Source organism: Gavialis gangeticus, unplaced genomic scaffold (assembly GCF_001723915.1).
Source record: "Gavialis gangeticus isolate Ggan-Ray unplaced genomic scaffold, GavGan_comp1, whole genome shotgun sequence".
Classification (NCBI taxonomy): Eukaryota; Metazoa; Chordata; order Crocodylia; family Gavialidae; genus Gavialis; species Gavialis gangeticus.
Genome location: NW_017729020.1, coordinates 8,898,176 through 8,913,350, shown reverse-complemented (window position 1 = coordinate 8,913,350; position 15,175 = coordinate 8,898,176). Strand labels below are relative to the sequence as shown.

Sequence of the window (15,175 nt, the reverse complement as noted above, 5' to 3'; positions counted from 1 at the left end):
CTGTGCATGCAGCAGGGCGCTCAATGAAAAGCAGGAGGAAGTCTGGCTTTTTCAGGTCTGATGTCCACAGGCTGTCGTGGTCTAGATTAAAGCTGAGGGCTCAGCCAGCGTTATTCAGCCACTTGTGGTGATTCATGGAGTCAATTAGAGAAGGCCAAATAAAGGGATCGTAATATCTTATCAGCTAGGGGCTTGTTATTTAAACTGGCTGCTGTAATGGGATGAAGCTGAGTAGTGGAACATTTCGCATGAATGTTAGGGCAGTGTTTCCTCATGACAAGGCAGCTTTTAGACCATAAAATTTCCCGAAGAGAAACAGTGGCAGCCTCATTACATCAGACTGTTGAAAGCAGGTGGGACGAAGTCCCAGGGAACAGGGACAGAGCAGTGCTGGCCCCAGGGGGGGAAGATTTAGAGGGGCACCTTGGATTTCTGTGATTTGGTGAAATCCCTCCCATAGAAGGGATTTATCTTCTGCTGCTTTGCTGTCCCAAGAGCGAAGAGGAGAATTAAGCTGTCTTTATCCAGGGCTTATGGAGGTGTCCAAAAAACTTCAACCTGAGGTTATAAACACATCACAAAGCAGCGCAGTGTGGCTATGAGACGTGCAGTACCTTTTTAACAGGATAGACCAGACTGGTGTGAATAGGAAACGGCTCGTTCCAGCTTTGAAGCACAATTCTGAGTTAATCTGAAAGGTCAAAGGAAAGGTGAGGAGGCAGGCTCGAATCGCACTGAAATGAGGTCAGGACACTAGACAAATGCTTTTGCAAGGAATGTCAGGATTTGAATGACCTCAAGACACAGTTTTGCACATCAGCTGAAGAGCTCTCTCACGACCTTGTAGCACTCTGAAGGGATGTGCTCCTCTTCTGAGCCATTAACCCCACTCCGCAGCATCTGGGTTTTCTATGCAGGTCCCCATCTGGGTCCTTTCTTAGCTGGTGTGATGTGACAGGATCACAGCAAAAGCAGATCTGGCCACAGGCCATGGCTGTTCTTTCCATTCACGCACTCTGATTTTAGCAGAAGGAAATTGCAGCTGTCTCAGTGACAGACTGAAGAGACCGACTGATGCAATCAGCTCCCGATGCAGACTGATTCTTTTAATTCTACCTCGGCAAACATACCACTGAAGCTGTGTGCCTGCAGAGATCCTATTTGTTCCCCACCAAACCCCTCAACTTCCCCAGAGCATATCCATCTCAGGAACAGCAGTAGAATCGGTGTCGTGAACATGTATATTTGCTTTGCTTGTACTCTATCTATCTATCTATCTATCTATCTATCTAGCCAGCCATGGCAACTGGGTGCTCAGTTACCCTGTTTGTATAGAAGGAAGGCATTCGAGATGGTTTTGCCACCCCAATGGGTGCAATCAGCTGTGTGGATAAAAAACTGAGCTCAGGCTGGCTGCAATTTTGGTCCTCACTCTGTCTAGCCTGGACATTATTTAGCAAATGGCTGGTGGAGTTTGCAGACAGGAAGGACGTCTATTCCTTGATTTAATCCCAAGGATCTCTCTTTCCCGTTCTCCCAACCTTGCTGCATGTCCTCAGAGGAGTCAGTGCCCACCTGGAATAGGGTCTTTTATTCTGTGCTGGGCTGGCAGGCTGCTTTTTGCAGTGACAACAAGCGTTTCACCCACGTTTTCTCTCTCTCAACTCGGTTTAAGCTACAGAACAGTGGTCAGTGCCTCTACTGCAAGTGTACCCCATAGATGTGGGCATTTGTTTCTATGATGTACAGTGCGCTGCAGATTTATTAAGGTGATGATACCTTGAGAAGCAGGATTTGCAGCTGCTGTAAAGCCACTGTCACCCAGTGGGGATGTTATCGTCGTTCTCTTTTTCTTTCATTTTGAAGGGCCATGGTTAGATCCTCTTCTCACTTACCCAGTGCAACACCATCCATTTCAGTGGAGCTACTACGACTTTGTACTGCCATAAAATTAGGGCCAGGCCCTTTGACTGTCCTTGTCGGTTGAAGAAGGAAGGGCAGTTCTGCGTTCAGAGTAGAGGCTGCCTCTTATTATGGCCCTGAGTGTACTTTGTCAGTGTACAGCAGCCCTTATTATCTTGTCGCCAGATCATTCACACTCCTGGGAGCTTCTGCTTGCGCCCATGTGTCGGATGAAACCAGAGCACGCTCCAGGTGAGCGCCTCCATCTTTTGCTGAGGGGTTGGGTGACATTTCTGTGGTGCATTGTAAAAAATATGAAGATTGTGCATACACCTTCACTGGATTATGGGTCCAGATACAGGAGGTTACTCTTCAAGTTCTTTTCATAGAGGGCATACATAAAAATGCCCTCTATGAAAATAAAAATGCCTAAACCTTGTCTGCCTGTGTGCTTAGACCAATACGGCTACAGCCAACACCCCTGTAAACACGATGCACAGGGAGCCAAAGTATTATAAGCTCATCCTGGTTGGCTGGGGTGGCTTTCAGATTATCCTGATCCTTGCAGTCTGTTTGTTCTCAACTGAGAAGACTAGAACTAGAGATGAGCAAGGAATCTGACTTTTGTGCCCCACAGGAACCAAACGGTGTATCCCCAGCTGAGACGCCCAGAGCCTGTATAATTGAGGAAGCGCCCATTATGTTGGAGCCACTGATCTGGCTCATTTATATTCTCTGTGAGCCCTGCCAGGTACGTTTCTAGAGCAACCAGCTTCCGAATAGGCCCACATGAGGTTAAAGCTAATATTTAACTGGGGCCTGCACAGGAGAGGTGTCAATAGATCCCAGCACAGAAAGGCTGCTCTCCCTGGGGAAAGCAAACACACTTTTCATTCAAAGCCTTGGCAGAACAGGCAACCGGGTGCTGATTTTCTGGAGATCTGTGGAGGGGAGCAGGAAGATGAAAATAGCTGACATCTGTGCATAGTATCTGAGCTAGTTATTCCTGCGGGGGCTAAGGATGATTGCATCGTCTTTTGGGGAGAGAAGAGGGGGGGAAATGATGACTATGGACTGATCTCTAGGGATGTACTTACAACAAGCACAGACTTTTTTAGTTGTCAGCCGCAAGGTACCTAATCTTTCCAGTGGTTATTTCTGCTCATATATCCATGTCTGTGCTCCCTGTCTTCTTGCCAGCAAGATTGCTAGCCTCGTGCTCCCAGGCCCTTGAGAAAGGTACATCAGCTGTTCCTTTTGGCATGTGAGATGGGGAGGGAGAGCATTACACAGCAGCTCATTCGAAGCAGAGAAGAGCTCACGCTGCTAAATCTGGAATCGGATTTTAACGCTACCCAAACTCTAGGTTTTTAGTTTGGTCTCATTCTTTGGAAGAAAATGAGATCCTGCTGGACATTTACTGACCATTACATAATATAATAGATAGCTTAAATCTCTCTCTCTTTCTCTCTCTCTGTTCCTGAGACTCTTGGGATGATTTTGTTAAATCATTATTACAGTTGTGTGTATGACACCCAATGAAAAGGGATCTGTGTCCGTAAATCATTCATAATGAACCCGAACCCTCCACCAAGTCTCATTTCCTTCAAATGATGAAAGGTCTGGAGGAACTTTTGTAAGGTGGGGGATTGGAAATCAAGGCAGCACTTTAGTCTCGTCAAAGTCAATGCTTAGTGCAGATTAAGTGAGGTACTGGATCAAAGCCCCAGGACTTTCAGAGCACGAAACAGAGGAACGTCTAATCAAATAAAAGAGCAATATTTAGAGATGATGGAGCAGACTGCAGAAGCTTAATTCACCTGGTTATTCTCCTTGCCTCTGCATATTGAGGCTAATAACTGACCTCACAAAAGGGTTAGTCACTGGCGTGCACAATGAGACCTTTTGCTGACAAAAGCTGACAGTGGCGTCCTAAAGAGTGTAGCACAGAAAGCCAGACTGAGACAGTGGTCAGCGGGTGTTTTTATTTTGCTACGCAGATGCAACCCAGAGGCACGTTCCCTCTACAATGGTGTCTTTACTGGCAGTGGCATAGAGTGATAGTTCCATGATGTTACAAAGGAAATTCATGCTGGGGATTATGTGGGTTCCCCAGAGAAGGAAAACCCTGGAGAGACCAATAGCTGCATTTCAGCCTTCTCCAGTGCTTTTCATTGTAGGAACATAAGCACTTTGCAGTACCCAGTACTCCTGTGAGTTAGCTGACGTTATCCCGTTACAGAAAGGTGGAGTGTCATAAGAGAATGCAGCTTCGCATGGGCTGCCTCCAACTCTTTATAGCCCCCTGCTTATAACATGTAAAGAGGTAAAGTGACTCTCCTTGGGTCACATAGCAGCTTAGTGGCTTAGCTAGGGATAGAGCCGAGGAGTCCTGGTTTTTGGTTGCCTGCTATAGATTATGCGGCCGCTCTATAGCTTAGGAATGGCTGCGTGGTGGAGCTGGGCCCCTGGGGCCTTGTTGATCCTGGAGGTGATCGAGTGATTCCTGTGTGATAATACATCTGTGGTTCTGTAAACACTGCACAGGTTCAGAGCGTGTAACTGCTCCTCCTATTCCCCATTCTCCACCTCCTCGTCGCTGCCGTCGGTGAGAGGGAATTCCCTCAGGGGCTTCTGGGTGGCATAGCATTTGGTGTGCATGGGGCATTCCTGGTTCAAAATGGCCTGGGAATAGAAGAAAACTCATATCTCAGTAACAACAATACCTGATAATTAGCATAAAGATCCTATTTCAGCACCCAACAGGCTGCAGCCTGATGCCAAACTATCCGATAAGGGACATTTTGATTTTGGGGTTGTGTTTTTATAGGAGAGGGTTTTTTGTACTCCAGCTTCTTCCTCACGGTGCGTTCCTCCTTGAGCAGATAGCCACTCTTCAGTGCATAGAAGAATCATTTATATCCTGAGCAGGGCAGAGCTGGAGCAGCTGAAGTATCATTATTAATACAAACAACCAAGATACAGACTCTGTCATGCTGGGGCCGGTACTGATACATAATAAGAGGTGTCCCTGCATTCAGCTACTTGCAATCAAACTGGACAAGAGGTGGAAAGAAGGACAGGCATAGAGAGGTGAAGTAACCTGCCCAGGGGCACCTAGCAGGTTGGTGGCAGAGACGAGGATACACCGTAGGTAACCCTGATCCCAAGCCAATTCCCTGAGCTCCCAGCATACAGAGGGGTTTCACTTTTACTAGTCCCTTAACATGCCTGTCTCTTCAGCACCGTTTGTTTTTCATTTCCCTGAATTCAAGCCAAAATCCATATCTTTACAGTGCCCAGAATTGAGGATAATATTCCAGGCGCGTGTGCACCCTGTCACAGGTAAAACCTCTGGATTATCAAGACGATATACACCAAACTCACAATCTTCTCCTCTTTAGCCGGGGGGCTCTGCAGATACCAGCAGAGAGGGGCATAAGCTATGTTGATCACTCCAATGATGACCATCAGCCAGGGGAACCCAATGGCTCGTACGATTGCACCCCCTGTGGATGGACCTGGATACCAAGAATGGGTAAAAACAATTATAAATGCTTTCATTGCCAGTTAAGAGAGTTTGGTGTAATTGGTGTAATTTATTCTGGCTGAGCTGTATACTCTGCGCTTGATGCCAACCCCAGGGCAGGGTAAATCATCTAAAGTTAATCCACTGGTAAAGCACCATGTGTGCTGTCCCTGCAGGTAAATAGTAAGCCATACCAATAGCGAAGCCCATGCAGAAGGCCACATCAGCTATGGCGTAGACGCTACCATAGACGGAGGCATGGCGGAGGTCCACCAGATACCCCATAATAGGCATCATCGAGGAGTCCACCATCCCTGCCACAAGCAAAAACAGAATTAGACATTGCCTTCTCCAAGCAAACCTCTTCCGGACACAACCTTTCCCCCCTGCCTTTCATCCAAAGATCTCAGCACACTACATGTTCATTGATCCTCAGTCTCCCTGTGTGAGATGGGTAAGTATTGTTATGTCCACAGGGAGAGAAATTGTGCTACCAGGGAAGCCTGGAGTAGGGTCTTGGTGTCCTTGTAGGACCTGGGACCACCAAGATCTCTCTTGGGTGTAACGTCAAGGTTCGTGCCAGTGCAGCGTTCCAAGAGAGGAGATGCAGGTTACAGGGCATCCTGGGAGCCCATTTATGGGCTGGCGGTTCTCCAAAGTCACATTATAGAGAACCTGTCTTCAAAAGAGGAAGATTTGAGCTCTAGGTAACTGGACTTGCCTTCATGACTCTTATACAAAGTAAACAATTGCACTGATCTCTTACCTATGGCAAAGCCAAGCCCAGCGTTGGGACCAATCAGTCCGTAAATATTTTGAGCAAGAGGCACCTTAGAGGGGAAAGAGAAAAGATTTGAGTGAGGCAATGTGGGTGACCTTTGGAGATCTGTCTTTGCAGGGCGCATAAGCTAGCATGATAGATAAGCCAAGCAGACACTGGGTTTCTAATATGTGCCAGGCACGTGAATATTAGAAAAAACACTAAGGACCAGACTGGCAACGATAACTAGCTGCAGAGGGTTGCAGAGAGGGGCTTAGTAGGATTTTCAAAAGCACCTAACTGGGTTGGGTGTCTAATTCCCACTGAAAATCCTGTTGAGCACCCATTTGCTGTTTAGGTGATTGAAAATCTGGCTCCCAGTATAATATGCTGCTGAGCTCCAGAACAAAACCCCAGCCTGCAAAAAACAAAAGTCTCTGTGGCTACCAAAGAAGAGGTGGTTTTCCTATTGCAGATTCCAGAATGAAAAAGATGAGACACCAGTATTGCTTCACACAGCACTACAAGCACACCCTACTCCTGCTCTGCCAGCACTTCTTAATTACTGTACAAGTAATGGCCTTCTTGTTATTCACATATCCATGCTCCACCAAAGCACCTTGATTTTAGTTGGCAATGTCTCTGGGTAATTCTGTAGGCTCATTCAGGAACCACCTGTCTTGGGTTTATAACATGGAAAAGTTCTGTTGTGAGTGTGACTGACATGTCTACATATTAGTTCATGCATGACGGGGCACTGGTGCATTTGTATTGCCTGGCTAACTTCTGATAATCCTTCAACAGGGAGGTCACAGGGGGAGGTGGTGTTCCCATACTTACACAAAGGAGACTGACCCCCACCACAATCATTCCAATCAGGGAGCAGAGCCACCTACAATGAAGAAGGAGATGGGAAAAGAATGACACTCTGCAAGGCATTGGGCCTCATGAACCTGGTCAGAGCATCAGTCCTTCCACTCAACTACAGAGCCAAATACAAACATAAGGTAAGGGATCTAGAGGAACAAGAGGCAAAATCAGAGGGGAGGGGTAGAAGACAATGAAGTTTCCTTACCTAGCAGGGATCCTCTCCTTACATGCATGGTATTTACTATACAAACCTGCACAGTGGAAGAGGTTTTCTTCCTGACCATAAAGGTTACACCCTGAAGCATGAGACTTGATTACCCTGATATTACTCTGCATACACAGAAGTGCTATGATTGGCATTAAATGATCCAGCCTTATAAGAAAACTAAAAAACCCCCACCTAATTGACTCAAGTCCTGCAACATAGGTCCGTAAATCAATTTACTCTGTGCAATAGTAAATCTGTACCTTGGTTCTCAATGTACTGCCTATTTCTTTCATCCACCCACACTTTCTTGCCAACATCCTGTGTTATAGGGGTCCAAATAAACTGTGGGGAAGGTAGTATAACTATGGAGTAGGGTCCTGGTGTCCTTGCAGGGCCGGGGGCCATCAAGATCTTTCTTGGTATAAGCATCATGGTTTGCAACCCACTGGGTTCCACTTACCGCCCCATTTTGTGAGCCAGCACCCCGAAGAGGTTGGTGCCAATGAGGTAGGATATGCTGGCAGGCAAGAATGCCATCCCTGCAAGAAAAAGAGTGGGATTCCCCATGCATACATATACATGCTCTCCAATGTGGGCATCAGAGACGCTTTCTGCCTCCACAAACAAGCTTGGAACCTATGTCCCTCAAGTGCTCCCAGGCTAGGCAGCAAGCTTTCAGGATGCTCATCTTTTTTGCCCTTATTACCGGTGAAGGGTAAAAGATCTGGGCCACTCTCAGAGAGGCCTTTGAAAGTTTGACTATGTTACATGCACATTTGCAAGTTACTCTGTCCAGTTACAAGCCCCCTTGTGAAGGGCTCCAGGTCCTTTGGGATTGGGCCTCCCCTTAGTCTGAATATGCCTCCTAACCAATCTTGTTATCACACCATCAGTCAGACAACACACACTTGATTGTGAGCTGGAAAGAACAGGTACAGCAAATGCTTGTGCAGCACAGAGCCACCAGGCAATCTGTGTGTGAGCCCTGTGAAGCAATGGTGACCCTCTTTCTTTCTTCTGTGGTTTCTTTACTATTTATCTGTGTTCCAGTCCCAACTAAGATCAGGGCCTCACTGTGCTAGATGCTATGTAAACTTATAGTAAAAGACAGTCCCTTTCCCAAAAAACTTGTGATCTAGATAGCCAAGACACAGCAAGGTGGAAGGAAAGAACGGCTGTTATTTCTATTTTACAGCTGGGAAACAGGCACAGAGTGACTAATTAGTTCCTATGGGGTGTGTGCATTAGACCCAGGAATCCATCCTAGACCTCTTCATTTCAGTTCTTTAACCACTAAAAGATCCTTCTCTAGTTTCTCTTCCTTCCCTTCCCCCTTTCAGCTCAGAGGGAGAGGAAATAAAAAAAAAAACCCACATAATTGAAAAGCTCATAGATTATAATTAAGTCAGAATCAAATATTTGTCTGCCTACCTATTTACCAGTTGTTTATTTTTAATATACTCTCCTCCAGGCTATAAATAAATCATGGTCAACTCTCTGCCTGTTTATTAAGGCAGCTTCCTTATTGAAAGACACTGATTTGTCTTTAATTTCCTTTCCTCTTATAATGCTTATAAAGCACTGTTGACTCTGCCTGGGGAAGTCCAAGCTATTTCAGCTTCCACAACAAACACCAAGTAGGCAAAATGAAACAAGGAAATAAAAAATCTGCCTTTATAATTGCTCTTAAGATGGATGCTGATGAGCTGGCCTGACACCCATAATCCTATTCTTTTGTTGAAAGCAATGCAAGGTACCACTGTATCCTGTGCAAGGTGGAGAATCAGGCTCCCTTAGGCTAGTGCTTAGCGTTGGCACTTGAGAAGCATGCTTACAGGGCTAGTCTGTGGAGCCCCAGGCTTTTAGACCCTCTGGACCACACTCAGCCCTGGGAGACTGGGGAGAAAAAAGTCTGCCGTAACATCCGCCACCCTTGCTCAGTCACTCTTCCTAGCCAAGGCTGCCTGGTCCCTTATCAGGATCAGCCCTCCTGCTTCTGGAGGTAATAATTTGATTTAGCTGCTCTCACCAGCACTGCTGCTGCCAGGTACAATTCAATTTGGGTTGTAAGTGTAGCTTGGAGCATTCCCCACGGTCATTCCTCAGCTAATTGGATTTTGTCATCATTTTGGGGGGAGGGTGGACAATGCTATCTCCTCATCACATTTCTTAGACGGTGGGTAATGAGCAGGTACCCTGCTGCCTCCCTGGGGCTTTCCAAATGGCCTTCTTTTTTGCGACCCATCTGGCCAGCTATGCTTTTTCCTCTGTCTAATGTGACTTATCAGTGCTGCCACATACAGGCGATCTGCCCAGAACCCACCAGGCTGGCCACATACAAAACTGGCCTTTCTCTACCCACTTATTGCCTTTGTAGGAGGTCTGACCATTACACAGCTTGTGCAGTCATAGGGGAAAATCTGTTATGTGGCCACCACCAGTAAATTCTGTATAGGGCCATTGCCCTCTGAAAATAGCCAGCTGCTTCTTAAATCCATTTTAGAGGCCAGGGCCTGTTTTCACTTATGCTGGTAACTCATCTGCTTTGCCATGAAGGCATAAACCAAGTCACTCCAGTGCTGAAAATCCTCCAGTGACTCCCCAAAATTTGCCCCATCTCATGCAGAAGGATAGATAAGTTCTCCCACAAATCACTGGAAAATAATCATAGAGCCCTACAAGTGCTAGGTGCCCATCTCCCGAGTGGAAACTGCATTACTGTGAATCCGTCTGCCAGACGGTTTGATTGCCATCCTAGTTCTGCTTTCTTCCCAGTTTCACTCCACTGCCTTCAGTGGAATGGTTCCTGAGTTACAGCAGTGCATATGTGAGGAAAATCGGACCCTGGGTATTTCTGCATCTTCAGTCAGGAATCACTGTATACTCTTATTTGTATGTGGCAGGGAATGGGTGACCCTCCTCCAGAAACATGAACACATCCATTTCTCCATCTTGCAGTGTTGCAACGATCCATAATCTGGGAGCACTTGTCTGCTCAAAGGCAAAAATAGATCTAATTTATTGCTTATTAGCAGGAAGGGCTAGTGAGCAGCATCCTCAGTTCACTGTACAGATGGCTTCTCTGAGCAGATTTGATTTGGATGTGACACACATAGAAGTTGTTCAGTGACTTGTAGACACGTGCAGAAAGCTGCAAAGCAAGAAACCTACCTAGCTGCCACTTCGGGGAGCACATGGTTTGCATCATCCAAATAGGCAAGGTGGGTTCCAGCATTGCTACCCCCATGTTAGCAAAGCAAAGGGCTCCTAGTTGGGAGAAAACAGAAGGGAACGCTCCAATGTAACTGTCCACATTTTGATACGTCTGCCTGATTACAAACACAGCAGAAGCGCCTGATGAATACTCTTAATGGCAAGATGAAGATGCCTAATAAGGCACTGGAGGACCTAGCCACCTCTCCTTACCTGCTGCAACCAGGATGTAGGGATCTTGCAGTAAAGTGAACACTGGGGTGCCTGTGGTGCTCTGTATAAGACAGAAAGGGCAGGGGTGATTGCAACGAGCGCTCTAAAGGAAGTATGTAAGTCAAATCAGCTGCTAGGCAAGTGCATGGTCCAGATTGTGAGCCAGCCTGCGGGTGTATAGGTGCATGGCCCATGCAGGGAGACTGACTTTCTGCATAAAGGTGTTTGGCAAAATTACTGTGCAGTTGTGAGAGCCAAGATGGAGAAGCCCCACAAAAAGCTGGTTACACCGATTGATTTCCCAGGGGCTGGTTCCCAACTGTCCCTTTGCACACTTGTGTCCAATGTCTCTGTGTTTATCTTAGTATCTTTTTCAAAAAGTCATGATTCAAAGAGCCTGTGTATCTGCACAGTCTATCAGACTGGATTTTCCAACCATGATATTTCTTTCGTGCACTGCTACTGTGACATCAGCCTACTCAGTCCTAGAAAAAAATTGTTTCAGGACACTCCCCACTCAAACAGGGCAAAGGTTTTGGGCTTTTTTTTCAGACCACATAGCTGCTTAGAGACTACACAACAAGTCCTGTTGTCACTGATTAAGTTCACCTATGTGGCTGGCCGCATCTGGAAGGCAAACCATTTGCTTTTCCCATTGCATCCTCTGGACCCATAGCAGAATCCAGCCAGTTTCACAGGAAAGGCTGGATTTCTTTCGGTTGCACCAAGTCAAACTTTGCTGTCAAACACACTAGCGCAAGCCTGTAGCAACACGGCTGATGTCACCTAAATTTCCTCAGATTTAGGCTGAAGTTACTGAGATCAGCATGTGGCCCAGTAAGGTAGTAAATACTCCTGTTAAGATGTTTTTACCAGTATTCAGGAAGGTCACTACCCAGGCAATCCCCATCTCTCCCCTTTGCCAATGCATTCATTTCCAACACAGCCGTCTTTCAGAACTAGCAATGTCACTTCAGTCTTCCCCAGTAGGGAAATCCAGGCTTGTATTGTTCACGCTATCTAGCACAAAGCCATGCACACTCACGTTTGTACTTACTTCAGGGGAAATCTTGGAAGGCTGCAGTATGAACAGCTGTAAAGCTAAGAGAGCAACAACATTATTTACTTATACCTTGGCATGTCATCTCATTACACTATTACTTTTTGTTTCATAGGTAGAATAGGAGCCCCTTCATTGGCACAAGCCTCAGTAATCCCATGTGTGTGCCTATGAGGTGCTCATTCAATGGCAGGGAGAGTTACGTCCTTATCCTACCTGCATTAAAACCAGTGGCAATGGAATAAATTTATTGGGAGCAGGATCTGGGTGTTATACTGCGAGCTGCTTTAAACAAGCAGAAAGCACTCAAATATGCAAACAGGCTATGATAAGCTGAGACCCACTTCATAGGCAGCATCAACCAGGGTGTGTAGGAAACCAAAGATGGAAAAGACAAAGAGGAAGATATTCAGAAATTCCTGAGACTTAGGAGCCTTGGTTTCGTTTCCAAAAGGCTTCTCCACACTTCGGTCTCTTCCGAAAATGGGACAGGACTAAATTGCTTTTGAAAACTTCCCCCCCTGTTAGATGGATTGCGATCTTTTTGTGGCAAGGACTGCCTTTTCGTTATAAGAGTGTGAAGTAATGGGGCCCTGATCCTTGGCTCAAGCCTCAGCACAAATAATAAATTGTAATAGAAACAGGATCAGGTCATCGTGGCCATTCTACCCGCCAGTGTAATGTTCTTAGGGATTTTATTACAGCTTGAAACGGCAAAATATTACAGGCAGAGCAGTAATGATGGCTGTAGTAGAAGATGCCTAACACTTTTATTGCATATAGCAGGAGCTTGTAGGGATGTCTCTAGTTCTGTGGCCCTAACATTTGCCAGTACAGGATGGGATTTTTCAGTTTATAATTTTTTCATCATATTCTGGAAGGTACTATATAGCCTGCAGTACAATATAGTCATGCTGTAGTGAACAAGGAGCCCCATTTGATTTTAGCAAAGGCCAGTTTACACCTGGATATAGGAAGTCTGCACGCAGCACCAGGTGTATTTGTTAATGGCCGTAACGACTTTAGCCAGTGCAGAGAGCTCTTAACTTGTACATCACCGAACATGTTATCCATGCCAGAAAAACAATCAAGTAGTTTATCAGGGCTTGAGGATCTGTATCCATAACTCACTCATCAAGGAGGTGTGTGTCACAAGGAGGTGGGAACAGGACACAGTATTTAAGATCATATGTTTCTGAATGCAGAACAAACAAATATAATAACTAATGATGACAATAGCACCAGTTGCATATTACCCTGTCTGTTCTTCCATACAAGCCTGTGAGGTTGCCTCCTAGCTCTGCCTTTGCAAACATCTGAGTTTGGGGTTGTATTTGTCCGTGGAGTCACAAAGCCCAAACTGGCTGGCAGATCCTGTTACTCACCTCCATCCAACAAGGCCAAGAATGCCAGGATCAGAAAAGGGGAAGATTTTCCAACAAACTCATACATCACACTTCCGAAGGGGGCCCCAACTGCAAGGGAAATAGCTACGTCAGTAGTGAGTGTAGAGGACATACGGAGGAAAGGGTATGATTTCAGCAGTAACAGATCTGAGGCCAAACCCATGGCCCATTGAAGTTAGTGGAAGGAGTCCTGACAGTGCCAGTGAAAGGCCTGTATTAAAATCTGGTGCCTTGTCACTCTTAAAGATCTTTTACTTACACTGTGTTATTTGCCATGTTAAATTAAAGACGCTGGGGGAGAGAGGAGGGAGACATTTTATACTTGGTAGCGGTTTTCATGGTGAGAAAAAAAAAACTCCCATCAGCAGAAAGGGGCTGCGGGGGGTTTGGCACGGCAGAGGGAACGGGGCTAGGAATGGAAATAGAAGGCGAAAGGGCAGCCGTGCCTTTCTGAAAAGAGCCAGCTTTGAACGTGAGGGGTGACAGGTGCTGTGGCAGTGCAGAGAAGGGCCTGGTGGAGCCAAGAACTAAAGTCTGGAGAAGGAGTTTTCACTGGGAGCAGTTTTGGGAGCAGAGTTTACTCACCAAGCACCCCCAAGGCCAGGCCCCCTAATGCTATCCCCATCGCATTTCCTCTCTCGTAGTCGTCGGTGTACACACTTGCCAACATCCCCAGGCCTGGAAATGGAGGGTAAGAAGCGTTGGGTTGGATTTGGCTTCTTGCATTTCATCCCACCTGGATTCAGGTGTCTCTCTCGCTCCTGGGCTCCACCCTTCCTCCCTCCTATGGCTTGTGCTCTCTATTACTGTGCTCTTTATTAGCATCTGCTTGGGTCACCAACCAAGCTGTGACGAAGGGGAGAGGACATGCTCAGCTCAAGAGACTCCAAACCTCACCCACTGAACACAATGAAATCTGATTCTCAGGCTGTGGGTTATAGCACCTGAGGTCTGTTTTGAATAGACGTCCTTTCACCTGTTTCCTCTGCTGCCCAGTGTTGCTGCACTCCAGTAGGAGCTTCTGAGCTGGAGAAAAGGTCCTCATGACCCTCCACTTTGTAAACAAGCCACCAAATTCCACCTTGTTTTCTATGGCTGGTGGCTTGAGAGGCACCTTATGAGCCCAGAAAGCAGTTCAGAAGCTGTCTGTGGGATACCATTCCTCCCCGCTGCCTAACGCGCACCTCTGCCCATAAGCTAGTGCATTTACCTGCTACTGAAGAAAAAGATGAGCCAATGCCTTGGAGAGCTCGAGCCACAAACAGGAGGGTGTAGGTGCCCGAGAAAGCAAACACTGAGGAAGGAGCAGAGAACACAGAGAAAGATGGAGTTGTACTTGCTTCAGGCCCCAATTAAAATCAGATCACACTATACACTATACACACAGACCTATACACTATAACTATACACCCTGACCTAGGTTCTCCGAAGGGCACTTATAAATCTTTCCTCATTCCTGGTCCAGAGGAAGGGAGGTTATGACTTACCTTCTTCGGAGACTTTTAAAAACTAGCTGTGCAGCCTGGGTCCATCAAGGGGCCCCAAGAAAACAAGAACGCTGCTGCAGCTCAGATGCTATCATTTCTGGGCAGGGAGTAGGCTGCTTTTCTCTATCTGATTTCATGCACGGGATCAAGGAGCCCTTGGTTCCAAGCTGGTTTCATTGCTGATTAGTACTGGATCACTGTAATGGCCCTGGGGTAAGCAAGTAAAAGGCGGGGAAAGGCAATACTCACTGACTGTAGAGAGAAACATAATGATGAATCCAATGAACATGGGTATGTGGTATCCTAGCCTAAAAAAGGAGAAGACAGTCAAGAACCCACAGAGGATTTGTTGTGCACGACCAAGAATTTGGAGCTGGTGCCCAGCAATATGGCATGTATGCCTCTGAATATTTCCTGTATATGCATATGAGAGTGACTACATGAGAAGGGGGGAATATAGATATACGTATATATTGGTGTATAGCATATATAGCCATATGTCTGTGTGTAAACATTTGTATGAGTAC

General features: G+C 46.3%; 1 protein-coding gene across 1 annotated transcript in view; it reads right to left on the bottom strand.

Moving 5' to 3' along the window:
* Positions 1-3,865: 3,865 nt before the first annotated feature.
* The window catches only part of SLC18A1 (solute carrier family 18 member A1), a 19,423-nt gene continuing 8,113 nt past the window's right edge, over positions 3,866-15,175 (bottom strand). The window contains exons 5-16 of the mRNA XM_019514509.1: positions 14,372-14,455; positions 13,747-13,839; positions 13,141-13,230; positions 11,753-11,796; positions 10,696-10,756; positions 10,441-10,536; positions 7,730-7,808; positions 7,032-7,083; positions 6,198-6,261; positions 5,626-5,745; positions 5,290-5,423; positions 3,866-4,587 (exon numbers count right to left, since the gene is read on the bottom strand). Coding sequence (XP_019370054.1) covers positions 4,474-4,587; positions 5,290-5,423; positions 5,626-5,745; positions 6,198-6,261; positions 7,032-7,083; positions 7,730-7,808; positions 10,441-10,536; positions 10,696-10,756; positions 11,753-11,796; positions 13,141-13,230; positions 13,747-13,839; positions 14,372-14,455 — 1,031 coding nt within the window. The 3' untranslated portion in view covers positions 3,866-4,473. The remainder of the gene's footprint in view (positions 4,588-5,289; positions 5,424-5,625; positions 5,746-6,197; positions 6,262-7,031; positions 7,084-7,729; positions 7,809-10,440; positions 10,537-10,695; positions 10,757-11,752; positions 11,797-13,140; positions 13,231-13,746; positions 13,840-14,371; positions 14,456-15,175) is intronic.